The 19,290-nt window shown below is 36.0% G+C and overlaps 1 protein-coding gene across 1 annotated transcript in view; it reads right to left on the bottom strand.

Moving 5' to 3' along the window:
* LOC127649150 (collagen alpha-1(XI) chain-like) overlaps window positions 1-19,290 on the bottom strand; it is a 121,596-nt gene that overhangs the window by 68,054 nt on the left and 34,252 nt on the right. The window contains exons 5-8 of the mRNA XM_052134117.1: window positions 7,568-7,693; window positions 3,296-3,394; window positions 2,855-2,935; window positions 202-507 (exon numbers count right to left, since the gene is read on the bottom strand). Of these exons, the coding sequence (XP_051990077.1) occupies window positions 202-507; window positions 2,855-2,935; window positions 3,296-3,394; window positions 7,568-7,693 (612 nt within the window). The remainder of the gene's footprint in view (window positions 1-201; window positions 508-2,854; window positions 2,936-3,295; window positions 3,395-7,567; window positions 7,694-19,290) is intronic.

Here is a 19,290-nt window from a genome sequence, read left to right as displayed (position 1 = left end):
CAAGCAAAATGACTAAAAATGGAAGACATTGATATGCTGCTGTAAGTGGAAATACTGAAAATTATATCCAGTAATTAGGAGCATTAGTATTGCAATTTTATGGTAGCAATGAAAAAAAATGCTAGATCATTTACTACCACACAGTTTCAGAGAAACATTGACGTCATTGCAGCATTATGTGTGATTGTGAAGTCAACTTACATTACTCTCTGTGACCTGTGTTTCAGCAGGCCGGCCTGGTCCAAACTCATCCTCATAGACCGAATCGGTGGGTTTGGCTTCATTAGTGTTGTAGTCATAGAATGAATCATCATAATTGGTGGGGTCTATCTCTTTTGCATCATATTCATTAATGTCGTATTCCTTAAAGTCCTGATTGTCGGCGACATTAGTGCCTTTGGACTCAACAATATCCACATTCTCATTGGTGGCAACAGTGGGATCCACTCCAACTTCTTCCACTCCTGTAATGTAGTCATCTACTACTTCCTCCTTGTTCAATGCATTCTGCAGACCAGAGAGGTTAATAATAGCAGACATCAAATGAAACTGAACAGATGAATGATCTCCTTCCATTAAGCTCTATAGGGGTGTAATTAAGATTGCAATGGCAAAAAACAAACAAACATTAAACGATGTAATTTGGGTCTTGACATTGTGTAACTGATCAGTCAAAACAATTATATTCTAGTTTCTGTTAAATTCATAATGGCTCCACAAAGCATCTTGGTTATGTAACTCTGATTATAGTAACTATACAACTGATTCAATATTAAAGACTAAGCATGTGTTCTCTTTTGAACTTAAACCCACTGAATCCATTAACATAACTCAAAATGTATGTATTTTGAACATATACTGTACACTACCAGTCAAAGGTTTTGAAAGAGCTGACTTTGTTTCTCATGATTTTAAAAACTACCTACTAGCAAATATAACTATACAAAACTAGAGTCTTATTTAATTTTTAGATTGTCTGTCTGCTTTTAAGAATCGAAAACAAAAGAAGCGGCAAACAACTAACATTTGATTTATTTGTCTCTGCAGTAAATAGAAACTAAAGCTTCCAAGGCCTTCAAAGTCCTTGCTAAACATGATAAGGGAACTATCTTTTTACATGACGAATACATATGATTATACCATAATGTAATAATATGAATTAATCCTGAAATTTTAATATTTTAAAAAAATGACAAACTCTTGAATGTGATATCACTGCACTGAAGTCTATTCTCTCTTTTTACCTTCAGTGTATTGGAGTATGAATATGGAACTTTGATAGCTTTTTTAAGCTAACGTCTCTCTCTCTCTCTCTCTCTCTCTCTCTCTCTCTCTCTCTCTCTTTCTTTCTTTCTTATTTATTTATTAATTTTTTGAAGTTTGATAGGCTTTTTCCCCCCTGGGCCTTAATGCTGTGAAAAAAAGCACATAAAGTTTCTCTAGTTAATCCCAGACTATCTGTTGTAAACCAGAAGTGGTTTACAAAATCGCGTCGGCCCCTGCAGGTATTTCATTTGAAGCAGACATTTGGCCTTGCCTAAATACAAGACATAATGTTCCAGTTAAAGCTGGATGTTCTTCATTAAGACTTCATTTGTGTGATGCCTTAGAACAGATTGTGACGGAATCGTAGAAACTTTGAAAATAACATAAATAAATAAGGAAAGATGCATCGATTTCACTTTCATTTGGTCATAATCCGTTATATGGTACAGTGAATTTTATTTGATTATGTGCCTCCAAGTCAATTTGAGGTACAGCCATTCAGTAAAACAAAACAAATCAAAATCACAATTCAAATTCAGAGTTACACTATGATAGCAATACCTTTTCTCCTTTTCATTCATATCTTAAAATCCCATTAACCCCTGGGGTCCTTAATAGTAATATTTGTCCAAAAATAAAAGTTTTTCTAATTATTAATAATAATAAAAATAAAAAAAACTTTTATAAACTTAAGTGCCATGGCCTAGAAGTGCACATCACAATTAGCAAGTACATAAAAGCTGAAAACACAATGGAAATTAGCCACACAACTTAATAAAGCCACAATACAATGCAATAAAGACACAATACAATGATAACGTCACAGCACAATGGAAATGAGCCACAACACAATGAAATTAAGATAACTTCATTAACTGAAATGAATGACTCAAAGCATGAGAGTTCATGAGGCTGCTCGGAAGATGCAGAGAGCTGTTCATCCCACTGCAAGTCACTACAAGAGAGCTCAGGGAAACACTCAGTTACCCGGTCAACGTTCTCTTGTAACGCATTGACCGGGTAACTGAGCATTTCCTCTTAGTGCTTTGCCATCCAAGACGGGGCTATAGCATGTAACAGCCCTATTTCGCAGGAGCAGGACACCTTATAAGAGCTGCCGGTTCGCAACTGCAGGTATTGTGATGTCATTTTCACATCTTTACCAGGAATCGAGCAAATGTTGATTAAGTTATTTGCCTTAAGATTTTTGTTAGAAACCCAAACAGGTATTGGCCAGAGCCCTTAAGGACAAATAGGTACAGTGTTTTTATAAAAAGTATATAAAATTAAAAAGATAATTTTGTTGTATTGCATCATATCAATTTAGTTGTGTTGTAGCTTATTTCCGTAGTGCAGTGGTTTTTCCGTTGTGTTGTGTCTTAATTTCCTTGTGTTGTGGCTTATTTCTGTTGTCTTTTCAGATTTCATTTACTTTGATAATTTGGTTGTGTTGTGCACCCCTTGGCCACCGTATTTAAGAACTGTGCTTTTTTTTACCATCTTTGCCAAAAGAAGCATTTTTGAAAGGAATTCCATTTAAAAAAATCAATGGAAAATAAGATTTGATTGGCAGCAAGCAGATCTTTACCTCATTGGCTGGAAGAGAAACGGGAGGGGCCTCGGTGCCGTAGTCCTGCTCAACATAGTAGTCACCTTCAGCAGTGCTGGGCTATTTGAAAAACATGAAATAATAGGTTCATGTCAAACAGAAGTGAGACAAAATGTATCTTATCTTGAGACTGGATGTTAATTTATTGATCATTTTAAAACAACAGATAGTCATAACTGTTTCTATCTGTCTAATTTTGATTTAAGAGTAAAAGTGTAGTCATGAAAGTAAAGGCATGTGTATACAGAGAGAGGAAAAGTGATTGGAGGGTAGCAGAACAAAGGAAGAGCTTCTTGTTGGCAGAGTGAGATTCACAGGGTAATAAATCAGAGACCACACAGTGAGAAAGTGGGTGGGCTGAAGAAAATCCCACAATGATTGACATGCCCCTCGGCCATACAGATGAGCAAGAGTGTTTACCTTGTTATCAGTATGGACCTCCGTAGTGGGAATTTCAGTGGCAATCTGTTCTTCTGTGTAGTCATAGAACTCATTATAATCTGTGTATTCAGTAGTGTACTGAGAGAGAGAAACAGGATGTATGTTAGAGGGAAAGACATGAATGCATATCATTATACACACTAAAGAGAAGATGCATTGTAAAATGCATAAGAATAATTTAAAGGGACTTTTCACCTAAAAAAATTCACTTTCACTGTATGGAAAAAAGATGCAATGAAAGTGAATGGTGACCGAGACTAACAAGCATGTACTACATAATATATCCTTTTGTGTTACATGGAAGAAAATGAAGGTGAGTAAATGACAAAAAAATGTTTTTTTGGGTGAACTATCCCTTTTAATCATGTTACATTTTCTTGTGTGCTTTTCACATGATCCGTTATGGAAAAGTTGAACTGGCATTTCCTTAATCCACCTCTTTAAATAATGAAACCATCAAATCAATGCCTAATGAGATCCTAAAACAAATGCTAATTCAATAATGCCAAATGGCTTAAACTGATTTGATGTCATATGTAATCATTTCAATGAGCAAGTTGTTTAACTATTTAGCAGATGGTTTTCATCCAAAGCATTTGATAGTACACTAAATGCAGAGATTAAATGCTTTGAGCACAATGATTCAATGCTTAAAGTGTACAATGGTGTGACTCTGCAGTGTCATTCCTATTTGAGACTGACCATCTGGCCTTTGTGGGTTAACACTGTGCCCAAAGTAAACAAGTAGTAACTGCATTGTGTAATTAGAAAAAGAGACAAAAAATAAGTGAACAGTGCAGATTATGCTTGCCAACAGTAAAAAATCTCTCAAAATTGAAAGATTCAACAATTTAAAATGCTCTTCAAGGTCAGATTAACATGATTAACAATTATCATGCTACAAGAGTGAGAATATGATAATATTATGCAATTTGGTCACTAACATTTATTGTATCTTCCCAATTATCAGAACACATATAAACCAACTGATATTTTGCACACTCCCTTGATATTGAAGTGACTTAATGTGAAATAACGGACCTGCTTTTTTATGTTTTAAAGGTTAACAGAGTGTAAACTAAAACAACTATATTACATAGCATTACATTACATTATATGATTTTATATTACATTACATTATATGATATTATATTACATTACATTATATGATATTATATTATATTACATTATATTTAGGGCTGTCAATTTAACGCGTTAATTCAGTGCGATTAATTTTATTAAAAATAACGAGTTAAAAAATTAACGCAATTAATCGCAATGCCACCAGACTGTAATAAGGAAGATTCCTGAGAAATGCAAGCTTGTAGTACCACCTGTTTACTCCAGAGGGCAGTAATTGAAATTTCAGCTGTATTAGCAACGCGCAGTTTATACAGTTAAGAAAAACAATCATCCAGCAGACAGCACGATACAAACATACATTACGTTCTTGCGTTCAAAACACTTGATGGAGTGCAAATCCGAATTAAGGGATCTCAAGATGTGTTCTAAGTATTAAACTATATTTAACTTGACACAGTGACCTAAAAATGTATGTTTATGACGCAACACACCCGAGATGCTACTCAAGTATCTGTCTGACGCAGCTGTACATTGACGGGTCCTTAAACAAGCCCTCATAATAAATCTCAAAACGATTGACAAATTCTCTTGTGAAATAGATTGCTGTAAACTGTGTGCCAATGATTGTCTTATGATCAATAATATGGTAGTAAACAATACATTGTATTCTAGAGCCCTTTTTTGTATTGTCTTATCAATGATTAACTCTTCTGCCACAAGAACGTAATGCATTTTAATTATCTGAATATTTTTTATTTATATATATACATTTTTAAATATTTAATGATAACTGTATAATTATATCATCATTATATATTGAATTATTTTTATATGAGGGGCTTTCTCAGCAAATATTTGTATATGCGATAAAATGCGATTAATCGCGATTAATCGGGACACCATGTAATTTATTAGATTAAAAATATTTATCGATTGACAGCCCTAATTATATTATATTATATTATATTATATTATATTATATTATATTATATTATATTATATATTATATTATATTATATTAATATAAGAGCTATCATTATGTCCATCCAAATAATTAAACAGCATTCAGAAACAAGCAATAATAAACACAAGTTTTGAATTCTCCCCTTGTTTTCCACTCTGATTATAATAAGGAGCACGAGCCCAAGATGAGACACAGCAGATTGAGTTAACAGGCATTTTGTGATATTCCATTGTCTTTCAGAGAGGAATGAATTCAAGTCCTAGTGCAGCAGCTGAGCTAATAAAAATAATGGAAAAAAAGAGAACTGAGGCCTGGTGGACTGGGCCACGTTCCACTGGCTGCAGAAGAGAACCGAGAAGGAAGAAATATCCAGCTGTGAGTCAGTTTATGGTGTTAAAGGGTCTTGCCAAACTTGGAGGCTGCCATGGCCATGGCTTAAAGCATTTGGTACGGCACAGGGGAGCTCTTTGCAGGGGAAAAGAACAGGCTTTCTTCCAAAAGTCTCTGCTCTTCCTAATAAATATTAATATTAGATGAGTTAAATCTCATTAAAAAGCTATATTTCATCTGTTTTTAATAGGTAACTGCATAGTAGGGGTGTAACAGTTCAAGAAAACGAAAAATCACCATGGTTTTGATTCAGTAAGCATAGCTTCACCATGGTATATTTTTTTGTAAAACCACAGTAACCACAAAATCAACCATGGTTCATACAGTCATGATTATTATAATACTACTACAGTATTACTGTAGTAAAACCATGCTTAATTTTAGCAAAAAAAAATTTATAAAAATTATATAATTACTTAATATTTTAACTTAATACAGTACATGGATTATTATGCTACATGCATCAACATAAAGTGAATTTCAAAGTCAACTCAACTTATTTTTTAACACTAGAAAGCTGTATATCACTATAGAAGGATAAAACCTTGCTATTAAAATGGATAAGAGAAGGGATGTCATAATGTGGCTAAAATCTTCATCAACGAAGTAGACTAACATACCTTTGGCAATGAACAACCCAAATGCTTTAGTTATTGTTTTATGTCTGTCTGAATTAATACTGAGTGCCTGCCTGCTTAAAAATGGAAGGGAGTTTGTGCATTTTGGGTAGAGTGAAGTCCTCATAAATGGCAATCATATTCAGTGTTTTACCATGAGTTATCGACACTCACGTTGAGCAATATCTGTAAACAGTGACTGTTTTGTCAAAATGTTTTTGCTCCTTGACAGGAGATTAGAGTGACGCTGCAGGCTTCTCTATAAGCAGCTTTTCTTCTCTGCTTGCCATTTTCAAATACACACCAACGCATGCAGAACTGTGATGTCATCGATTGATATAATATACAACAGTTCATTGGATATCAAAGTTGACCCACGTGAGACACAGGCAGAGCGCATTCATCTTCAGAGCAATACGGGTGCAGAGGTTGCAACTGTGCCTCCCTAATTGATGCTGTGTTCTTCACCAAACCGTATGCATAGTTAAACCGCAGATGAACCGCAGTGCAAATGCTTACCGAACCATGGGTGGAGAACCATACGATTCGTTTTTTTACTGAGAACTATAACACCAACTGCATATTTATGCAATTGATTTTTTACCATTCTGTATTAATTAACTGATCTGTCAGTTGGTTTCGCATTGGCGGCTTCCATGATATGTGATGTAGCTACATATTCCATTCCCTGTTGTGAAATAGTTCTCAATACCCCAAGCAGTAGTTACTGTGATTTATCGCATGTTACAATCGGGAGTTCTTTAGCAGCTGAGAAACATAACTTCACTTTTCCAGGTATTCCAGAGCTAGCCAAGAAGGGAGGGGTCATTAAAGAAAAATATATTTCCACGCCACTCAAAAGTGGGCTAAGACAGTTTCCACCATGAGCTCACCAGTTATTCCATGATATAGTACATTATTGGAAAAAACTGACACACTGAAAAAGATGAAATATCGAAATTCAGACAAACAGCATTGTATTTCAATTTGAGATTAACAGAGAGTTTAATCCCTGCAGATTACATTTACAAATTTAATACAGACACAATATAACACTTACTACAAAATACTGATTAATAATTCAGATATTTGACAACATTGTTGGAACCTGAACTAGGAAGGTCCCAGAAAGAAGATGGGAGTGTAAAGCAGTGTATAATCCATCAATATATCATCACAACACACACACATACTGACCTCCTCCTCGGGTTCCTGGGCCTGTGGTATGTCCTGGTGGGGGGTTTCGCAGTCAGGGCTGTAGTGTTCACAGTAGTCGAAGGCTGCCCGAGGGTCCGCCACCAGAAGAAGCTGCTGGATATCACCCTGAATGAAATCCACAACATAACACAGGCATTTATCACAAATATTCCTGATACACATATTACTGTTTGTGCATCACTAGCAGCACGCAATGGAATTGCAACTGTTAAAGTGGCCTGACATAGCAACATTTGCTCAACCAGTGGCATAAGTTTTACCAAATACACCATTATATTTATACTTATACCACTGGTTGAGCTATAACAAGGGTGGGGAGTGAAGGGGATTGGAAGCTATCATTATTTTTGCAATTCTGCTTGATGTCCCTAGTCACCCTTTTAACATAGTCAAATATTAAATATAATTGATTTAAAGGTCAAACATTTCTTCTAAATAATGTTTCATCTATATGGGAGTCAATTTAGCACCTATTGTGCAAGTTAGAATTCTAATTTTGATATGTAAAAAGAACATTTATTATTTTGACAAACTGACTGTTATGTTTAATCCAAAAATATGATTTCTCAAGTAAAAAATTATGCTATAATGTCTGTGATGTGAAGTCCCCATTGAGCAGTTTAAATGGAAACCATGATTGAAAATCATGCTTTAAAAATTATTTGTCTTTTGGTCCCCAGTGAGCAAGCCAAAGGCGACTGTGGCAAAGAACCAAAAACTCCATAAAATATTGAATGGAGAAAAATGAAAAAATGCTTATTTGTAATACACAGAAAAAGGGTGAAGTCAGATAACTAAGGTACATTTTACATTTAATAATTTAGCTGGCACTTTTATCCAGAATGACTTACAAATGTGGAACATCGCAAGCAATTACAGTAGTCATAAAAGGTCAAATAATATTTGCAGTATCATAATTCCACGTTTTAAGACTAAGCTAGTGTAGTACTAGCTAGTGTTTTTTTTTTAGGTTTATGGTAACTGTTCTTGTTTATGGTTGTGTTAATTGGTAAAAGAAGGTAAAAACTTAAACGTAAACCTAAACTTAGCAGTGAAATAAATTAAACAAGCAATAGAAGAGACCACAGAGAAACCAACTCTTGATATTACACAAAATAAAATAACCTTGTGAACGTGTGCCATAGAGACCAGTGCATGAATGACATCAAAAGTAGCTGCAGGGAATTGAGTATGAACCCCTGTGCTGTTGTGATCTGCTTTCTCAGCCTCTAAAAACCTGCTCACAGACAGGAAGAAGGTAGACACGCTGCTCAGCTGAATAAACAAGGAAAGGCAATAGCTTTCAGTTCAGTGCTGCGAGTGCATATGTCTGAACGGGCGAAAATCTGTATTGCTTTCAAAAAGTGCTATTGTGCTCCACTGTGTGAGACACATTTTATAGAGCAGCCCTGCTCTAACAACTGAAGTATGGCAAGAAAAATAACCAGCACCCATGCTTTTGCAAAATTGCTGAGGTTGTCTGTTTTTCATAAAAATTTTGGGAAAGAAAATAAGATCCCTGCTCCCACCAGGACACAAAGTCCAAACAGCTCTAGAACCTAAGGAATTTATAAAGTGGTAACCTTATTACTCTGCAGAGAATGTAAACTACTGCTGAAAAAAAATGCAGAATACCTCAGCTGGCCTGCGTTTATGCATACCTGCATTGCCAAACTCAGACATGATGCATCACAAATAAATATGTTAGAGAAGAGCAGGGGTAAATAAACACAGATATATATATATATATATATATATATATATATATTTATATATATATATATATATATATATCTATTTTTATATTTATATATATATATATATATATATATATATATATATATATATATATATATATATATATATATATATATATATATATATTTTTTTTTTTTTTTTACTTTAAATTTGATCTGGGTGTTAAGGTCTTGTCAAGCAGGGTGGCCAGGGAAGAGAGCACTAGCATGCAGACTACATAATATTACATGGTCTGTCCTGTCAACTAGACAAAAACTGCAATGCTGTAATCTGCATATTTCATTATTCACCAGCCAGAAATATCTGGGTTATGTTTGATGATCAGTTGAACTTCACAGACCACACTGCAAGAACAGCCCATCATGCAGATTCGCACAGCATAACATTAGGAAGATCAGACCCTTTCCATCTGAGCATGCTACACAACTCCATGTCCAGGCTCTTGTCAAATCTAGACTGGACTACTGTAATGCTCTTCTGGCACGATTTCCTGCATGTACAGTCAAACCTATCAAACTGATCCAGAATGCAGCAGCTTGATTGGTCTATAACAAGCCAGAGAGAGTGCACTTCACACCTCTTTCATGAAACCTAACTTGTTGCCAATGGTTGCTCGCATCATATTTAAAGCAGAGATGCTTGCCTACAGAACAACCACTGGTTCCACATCCCCCTATATATACTAGCTACTTCAAGTCTACATGCCCTCCAGAAGCTGAAGATCAGGAATGAATTTCCAATCCCCACCAGAGCAGCTGATTCTCTAGCCACCTTCAAAAAACATCTAAGGACGCATCTCTTGACCCAGTCCTACTAATGCACAAACTGTCTTCTTTCTACTCTACTAAATAAAATCAAAACAATTCTAAATTCATTCTTGTTCACCACTGTTCACTCTTGAATGAGTCTGTGCACCAGATGTGCCACCCCAATCAAAAGAGCCTTGACACGCCACTGCTTACATATATGGTGAACTGAAAGTGAGGTTTGGCCAAAATAATGACATTTAACCCTGCTGAAAACACCATCTTAACCAGCATGAAATTCCCATGATAGTTTAGGCTGGTTTATGCTTGTCCTATTTGGGGTGCTCAAAACAGTTATGTCCATACGCAGTTTGGTTATGAAAGAGAGTAGTCCTAAATTACACACTATACAATGTTCAATTGCACTACACACTATGCGCTCAGCAATCTAGTGTATGAATTTTCAAAGTGTAGTATCATCTCAAATGGAACACTAAACTTTTTTTTTTTTTTACTAAATGGAAGCATTTGCCATTTAACAGCTGATTGACATTATGTTTCAAATGCATGCAATTTGTTGCCGCTAGGTATACATATTCACACAGTATAGGGTGATGGCAAAGCATTAAAAAAACTAATCACTCCACTTCGTTTTGTGCCCCCTTACCTGAGGTAAACTGTAACGCACAGCCACTACTGTTTATTGCTTTATAAATTGTTTGGGCGCAGGAGGGAAGGGTAAACAAGTGTATTGGATGGAACCAATGGAATTTTTGACCTGAGATGTAAGAGAATGAAAGCAGCAGGAATGTCCAAAAATGCTGAACAGTTTAAAAAATAATGCAAAATATATTGTCACTGCATGAAAAGAGTCAAATCTTAAAACATTTGGTAATAGTAAACTCCAACTTCAAGTTTGTCAGATGTATGCATGTAACCATTAACATCTAGAAAAAGCCACATACCTCAATTCAGCGGACATGTAAAGGGAACTGTGAAGTTTGATGGAAATTTACAGAGGAAATTTGGATGGTTGTGAAGACTGATGGCAGTCCTGCTGTGAGGGACTTTTATTTGTTAACGACTGGCAATTGTGAGTGAGAGGTGTTGGTGTTTCAAGCTTGCTGTGTTTTCAGAGACCAGGGGAAGGCAAATAACTGAAAGTTTGGCTTATTGCAGGCTACAGAGATTTAAATTACTGTACAGACAAACATGCTAAAATAAACACCCTGAAATAAAAATTGTTAACCAAACAGTTGTGATATTTAATTCAATAATAACTACATTTTATTTTAATTGACATTTTTGACAGACATTCCAGAAAAAAATTTGATTTTTAATTCAAATTGAATGTAATGAATAAAATAATAATAAAAAAAAATAAAAAAAGTAATAAAAGAAGAAGAAGAAAGTTAAACAAAAACAAATTCTGTTATTAAAAAAATATTCTGACGTGTCCATAAAAAACAACACTACGAAAACTTCTGGAATCATATAGGCCTAAATGTCAACCATTGTGCACAGTGGTATTACTACTAATACCTTCTCTTTTGTCTGGCTTAACTGCACAGATGAATTACAAAGTACACATCTGTATGTAATATGTTCCACAGGTAGAAACATTGCTGCAGATTCATTCTGTGGGCCTGCAAACTCCATACCTCCACATGGCTCCCACAAAATGTCTGCCTGGATGAGTGTGCAACCATGTTACCTTCACAATAACATGCTGTTAGGTCAATGTGTTCTGCAACGTGTATCTTTTTCCTGAGCAATAACATGGAGGTGTTCAACATCTTTTTTTGCAACCAACCCTGCTAAATAGTCCAGCTTAACCAGCATGCAATTCCCATGCTGGTCTAGTCTGGTTATGCTGGTCTAGCTGGTGGAACAGCAAAGACATGCTTTTCACCATCAAAAACTAGCTGGTAAAGCTGCCTGACCAGCATGGTCATTCTGATGAAGCTGATTAAGATAGTTTAAAAGACTGGAGCAGATAACAGCACACTAACATCCCATGCTGGCTGACCAGCACCCAAAACACAACATAAGCTGGTGACCAGCAATGCTGGTTATTTCAGCTGGGAAGGTTTTAAGATTCTTTACAGAAACTACATTAAAAAATAAACCTACTTTGAGAAATATTTACTGGAGAGTAAATATTCTAGCTGGGTCTCCCATTGTTGACTATTCATGATTGAGCCCCCACCCTCACATACAAATCTCCACCTCGCACCACACACCATCCTGCACAGACTATTGTTGTTGTGATCTCTGGTCAGACTTTAGACATTTCAAACACACAAGATGCTAGAGACAGAACTGCAACATTCTGAAGAAAAATCTTCATTAAAACAATCCACTAATCAGGTAAAACAGACGATTTGTCAATTGAAATTGTATTAAATACTAATACTGTATTTAACTTCATCTGATTTTAACTGCATCACAATCTCTCACATAATGGTTCTTTTTTTCCACAGAATAGTTTTCCCACACGACCAGACTCAACTCATCTTCTGAGATTATAAAAGGTAACATTCAAACTTTTGTTGCAGTCTTTTAATATCCATTTGTATGTTGATTTACCTATTCAGTCTTCTGTTACTAACAATATTTTATGTCTTTTAAGCATTCTACAAGACTTATAATTAGACTATGGATAATATTTTTTCCTGGCAGAGCTGAGAGACTCAATCAAGATTGTGGGAAAGAGAGAGAAATGTAAGTTTAAAATCTGTTATACATTTGATGTATCGTTTTTAATGCATATGTTGTTAGTAATTCTTTAAGTGGTTGTTTTAAGTGAATGGTTAAATGACTGTTGTGTTTTGCAGTTACTGGAGACCAGGTCAACAGAGACAGACAGCGGAGTGTTGTGTATTCCGTGGACATGATGTCTGACGATGAAGATGGTGTTGTCTATGGGAGTCCTGTGTGGGTTGTAAAACCATCAGCTTTGAGAGAATAGGTTCCAGGAGCTACAGAAGAGACATGATGCAGACCCACACTACTCGGAACTAATCACTGTCATGTGATGACAAGTTTTGGGCAGTGGTGGCTCAGTGGTTGAGGCTCTGTGTTACTGACCAGAAGGTCGGGGGTTCAAGCCCTAGCACCACCAAGATGCCACTGTTGGGCCCTTGAGCAAGACCCTTGAGCCTATCTGCTCCAGGAGTGCCATATTACGCATGACCCTGCACTCTGACCCCAGTTTAGCTGGGATATGTGAAAAAACAAACACATTTCACTGTATATATGCAAAAATGTATGTATAATGTGTGACCAAAATAAAGGCTTCTATAAGTGACAGATTTTTCCTTTTTAAATAAAGATCTTTTGACCCAATTATTATCTCAGCATCTATGTTGTGTCAATAAGCTAATTCATGCCAATGCATGAAGTGGCCAAATAGCTGTCAAGATTTTGTGAAGTGCTAAATAAATTGTAACTAATAAAATGAAAGCCAGTGTATGCAGTGACCCAATGGTTGTCAAGATTTAAGAGTAGGTAAAATTTAAAGGCAGCCAATACAGTTTGAGAAAAATGACCAATAGGGGAGACCATTTTATCAAGACAATTTAAGGGGATTACTTACCTTGGCATCAAATGGCCTTAACACCGAAGGAATCGTCAGTCACTATACATCCGATGTGGAATTTGAGGCTCCGGGCCAGTAGATTTCTGAATACGTCTGAAATTCAGCGGTTTATACAGGAGTCTACTGGTCCGGATACAGCTCTTTTCTTGCAGTGTGTCTTAATAAAGTTACATAAAGTTTGTCTGTCCATGCAAGCAATATTATACTCACTCCTCTCTCCTGTTGTGTGTACAGGACAAATTGAGAGTCACACCTACTGTAAATATGGTTGTCAATTCCTAACACTGACTGTGTGAACAACTCTAGTAACCCCATTCAAACAATGTTCAGACAAACCCATGTTAAAAAATGTGCTGGCCCGCTACTGGCATCCATCCCTGGTCAAACTTACCTGCCTTTTTTAAAGTTCTCATTCCTACCGAGTCCCATCCATTGACTTTCTATCAATGGATGGCAGTTATTGTTCTAAGCATTTAGAACATCTTCCTCTCCACTGAGAACCCAGATAATATACCATTGAACATCAGTGGAAACAGAGGGAGATACATCTACTTTGAACACTCTGGTATCCATTGGGATGCCCTATCTTACAAGGAATGCTCAGTACTAAAAGACATATTCATTTCAAGGAGGAAAACTACTTTTACAGCAGAGTGACCAAATTTCAGATTCTGGATAATTAATATTGAACAAGATTTTAAACCTTCTAGCAACAGATCAGTATCAAAACCCTAACCAGCTACTTGTTTTAATTTTATTTTCCATATCACTATTTGCCACAACACCTCTAAATGCATTATGTTCATGGTCTATAGGGTTTTTTAGGCTTAGTATATAAAGAACAATAAGAACTGGCAGGGATTGAAGAAAATCCAGGCTAAAACTGCCAAGCGTGTTTATAATACCCTTAAAAACTATGCACATTTTAGGAAGCTTTACCTATATATTGTTCATGTAATAATGATTGCAACCAATTGCATTTTTGTATCCTGCTGTGTTAATGATAACAATGAACTAACATGCCAAATGTGCTGCAGGCCTTTAAAGGGATAGTTCACCCAAAAATGAAAATTCTCTCATCTTTTACTCACCCTCATGCCATCCCAGATGCGTATGACTTTATTTTTCAACAAAGCATACCAACAAAGATTTTTAGAAGAATATTTCAGCTCTGAATGGTGGACAGAAATGTGAAGGTCCACAAAGCATATAAAAGCAGCATAAAAGTAATTTATAAAAATCCAGTGGTTAAGTCTATATCTTCTGAAGTGAAAGGATAGGTGTAAATGATGAGAGAATTTTTATTTTGGGGTGAATTTTCCCTTTAAGCATTTTTATCTAAAAACAATTCCAACTTAGGACAGATCACTTCAACATAATGACCAACACAAGACTTTATTTTTGAGTGTGACCTGACTGGACTAAAAACCGAGCTTATACAAAATGAAGGTCTTGAAAATTTAAACTGGAGCTAGATATGTTCTTTGAATTTCATCTGTTGTAATGCTTTCATCTCTGAGGTAAGATACTGATGTTTTCTGTACAGCGATATCAAAGATGTGAAAGGTGCTGCAGTATCAGAAAATGAGGACACAGTGGATGAAGAAAAGGAAAAGTCTTGCAAAACCAAGACTGAAGATCTTGTAATGTCAAGTACAGAACAGAGGGTAGAAACTGACCCTGGATCTGTTGATTCAGTAGCAGAGAAACAAAACAAACTACAAAAGGCTAATCTCATTAACTAGTTTAATTAAGAAATTAGCAGCAGGCTTAATACTGTATCAGGATGATGGAATTTCAGTGCGTTAACAAACATTTGATCATGACTGTATTCCAGCGGTTCTGAACTGCAACCCATATTTTATGCAGTCTGGTTTGTATTTTATTTTACTTTTGTAGTATTATTCATGGTTTTCCAGGACGAATTTGCTGCAAAATACCATAGTTTGAATAAACACATCCTTTGACATCAGCAAAAAGATATGGGAAGTGTTTTCCCCTAAGTTTTTACTTATTTATTTTACTATCCTTTTTTTTGGAAATTATGGATGGATCTACTAAAGATGGCAGGGTGTCTAATTTTTTGAAGGCAAAGTTATCAAGTTTTTAAAGTTTTTCCTTTTTAAAGAAAGGAAATATTGTGCACTAATAAAGCAAAACTTGAATGGAAAATTAAAAGAGTTACTACTGAATAAAATAAAAATCCACCCAAGTACTGTTCCATTAGTGTGTTCACAGAACAAGTCGTAAAAGTGAATTTTACTGCACAACAAAAACAGTATAGAGAAACATAGTTATACAGCCAGTATCATCGACTTTAGTGTTAATGCCCCATTCTGCTGTTTAGGGTGAGGCACTCTGTGCTGCAATAGTCAGAGGTCAACCCCAGAGAAGACATTTCAGATCATTATGTGTTCACTGAGACTGAACCAGACCAAAGGTCACCTCAGTGCATATGATTACATCTGTCAGCACTCTTTAATTATAACCTGAAGAACGGCAGGTATTCTTGGCAGCCGCCTAGACCTGCCATGTGACCTTTCTGCCAGAACAGGCAGTAGGTTAGATGAGGGAACTTTAGGGTTAATTGGGTTTTTTGACACTGAAAAGTGGATAATTCTATTAGTTTTAATAAAACTAGCAAGGTTTCCAACAAAATATTTTAATGCAAAATTTGGGTTTTCACATAAAAAAAGGCTGTATGGGAAACACCAGGATGCAAATAAAATCTTCAAAATGTGTATAAAACATATACGCTCACTTGAGGTGGATACGTCTTTTATTCGATAAGAAGTGATGCGCATAAACTAAGATGGAAATACATGTATGATTAAATATTCCTATAGAATTTATATAAGAATACACACATGGAACTCATTGGACCTCTATGGTCCAAATAAATTGCCTGATGTGGTCTTCTGCTGATGTAGACCATCAGCCCTCAATGTTCGACGTGTTGTGCATTCTGAGATGCTATTCTGCTCACTACAATTGTACAGTGCATTTATCTGAGTTACCATAGACTTTGTCAGCTCGAACAAGTCTGGCCATTCTCCGTTGACCTCGCTCATCAACAAGGTGTTTCTGTCGACAGAACTGCCACTCACTGGATCTTATTTGTTTTTGGCACTGTAAAGCAGTCAATGGAGAGGAGGCGAGAAGCAGCTTGACAATATAAATCATATTTTAATGATTAACTTAAACAAAAACAAAACACACACATGACGGACATGTCCGTAAATGATCTCTCTCTCTCCCGCACTATCCTGCTCAGTCGGCCTATATCCCTCTCGGAGGCTTAATTAGCCTGATAAGGGACCGGGTGTGTAGAATCACGACCCGGCCCCGCCCTCCACCCTGCCACAGGCACCATTCTAGACACTGTTGTGTGTGAAAATCCCAAGAGATCAGCAGTTACAGAAATACTCAAACCAGCCCGTCTGACACCAACAATCATGCCATGGTCGAAATAACTGTGATCACATTTTTCCCCATTTTGATGGTTGATGTGAAGATTAACTGAAGCTCCTGACCCATATCTGCATGATTTTATGCAATGCACTGCTGCTACACGATTGGCTGATTAGACAATTGCATGAATAAGTAGGTATACAAGTGTTCCTAATAAAGTGCTCTGTGGCACTGTGGATGTGCATCAAAAAAGTACATTTGTGACTTTGCCTCAACAAGCCTTGTGAATACAGTACATAATTTGCTCAGAGAATATCATCAATTTAATTACATAGCATCTGAAATGTTGCTTTGGCTATCCTGAAATGACAGGCACAAAGCATGTCATCAAAATGATTGGCAACTATTGCCTTCCAGAACTGTCTGACATGCTTTTGCCCAGACAAAAGGTAACTGCCACTTAACGCTAGCACACATGAGGTTCGTCAGTGTTTTGTCTTCACGCTCTAAACCCCAAACCCCTATATTCTGATGTTGCACAAAAAATACATTTGTAACTTGAACGTAAACATGACTACTGTCAAAATAAATGTGTACATTACCAGTCAAACCTTTTAAAGTGCTCTTATGGTTTTTAAACATGCCTAATTTTGTTTAAAGGTCTCATACAATAGACTTACATGCATCCAAGGTAAAAAAAACTTTAATTTGCTAATAATAATTTTTTTTCCCAGTGTCAAAAACGACTCGTTCAATGATCCGTTCTAAAGCATTCATTCTAAACTCCTCCTTTCAGAGAGCCTACACTGCTCTGATTGGTCAGATGTCCCAATCTGTTGTGATTGGTCTGCCGCTTACAGCGTGTGTCGGAAAGGAAATGCCCACTACCATATCTGAGTTTCAGCTCCGTCTAAAACATCATTTTGAGCCCGAGTCTGATAGTGAAGATCAACCCAAACCACCATCACAAGCACAACGAGAAAAGGACGTTTCTCAATGGTATGTTTATATGTAGTTTGACAATAACACGAGTTAGCCGGTTAGCAGAGGCTAACAGCTAACAGGCTAACAGAGTGCACTGGCTGTACACGTATACAGAACAGAGGTGGGTTTTTTGTTGCCAAATTACATAGGTTAGTACAGGAAGTAAGTCTGGAATTACTAACAACTCGTTTCAGGTCTCGGTTCTTCGGTTCTTTCTTTTGGGAGTCAATAACAATAACCACTGTTGTGCACTTTAATTTTTGAAACTTTGCAGACTTTTTACATCCACAAACAGCTATAACACACTCCATGAAAGGTAATATTTGAAAAAAACACAATAGGAGCTCTTTAACATAACTAGAAATATGTTTCTCATGATCTAAAGGCTTGAAATTAGTTTTGTAGACAAATATAAAATGTGCCTACATAGAATTACCTTATAAAACATCAAGAGCAAATTTATGTTTATTTTTTATTAAATGAATGAGTTGGAACAGAGAGTGAAGGAAAAAGCAGCACCTTATGAAGAAAAAGGGTGACTACTTTGAAGAAGACAAAATATAAGATAAGTTTTTATTTGTTTATCTTTTTGGGTGACTACTCAATACCCATCCTTACATTTGTTTAGTTTAAACAGTTTTGAGTTTATTCCAAAATGTGATATATAGGAATAAAGAATGAGTAGGTGTATCCAAATTTGTGTGTACAGGGGCTGAAATACACAGAATGATCTTGCAGTATGACTTGCTATACTCCATCTAAAGCTAATTAGAACAGCAAGTCAAGTTTTTCTTGACATTTTTATTTGTAAAGCGCTTTTCACAATACACATCGTTTCAAAGCAGCTTTTCAAAAATGTACGATGTAATGTCTTATGTGTCTTACAGTCCTCACTGAGCATTTTCATTGGAAAACCAAATTGACAAAAATGCCTTAAAGATTATTATATTTAGGGCCCCAGTGAGCAAGCCAAAGGCAACTATGGCAGGGAACCAAAATGAGAAGAAAAAAAAAGAAAAAAAAGAAAAAAAAAACATTGGAGAAACAAGGCTCAGCGAGGGAAACCAGTTCCCTCTCTCCCTTATCTGGCTATACGTCACAAATGGAATTAATATAATTTAGCTATGTGTAATACAAGTCATATAGGCTACTAATTGAGTAAACTAAGTTGATGTTTGTGGGCAATGTTTAAATCTAAAGGA

The sequence above is a fragment of the Xyrauchen texanus genome, chromosome 9 (genome assembly GCF_025860055.1).
Source record: "Xyrauchen texanus isolate HMW12.3.18 chromosome 9, RBS_HiC_50CHRs, whole genome shotgun sequence".
NCBI classification, from domain to species: domain Eukaryota; kingdom Metazoa; phylum Chordata; class Actinopteri; order Cypriniformes; family Catostomidae; genus Xyrauchen; species Xyrauchen texanus.
The sequence above is the reverse complement of the archived record's forward strand: the minus strand, read 5'-3'. Positions and strand labels throughout refer to the sequence as shown.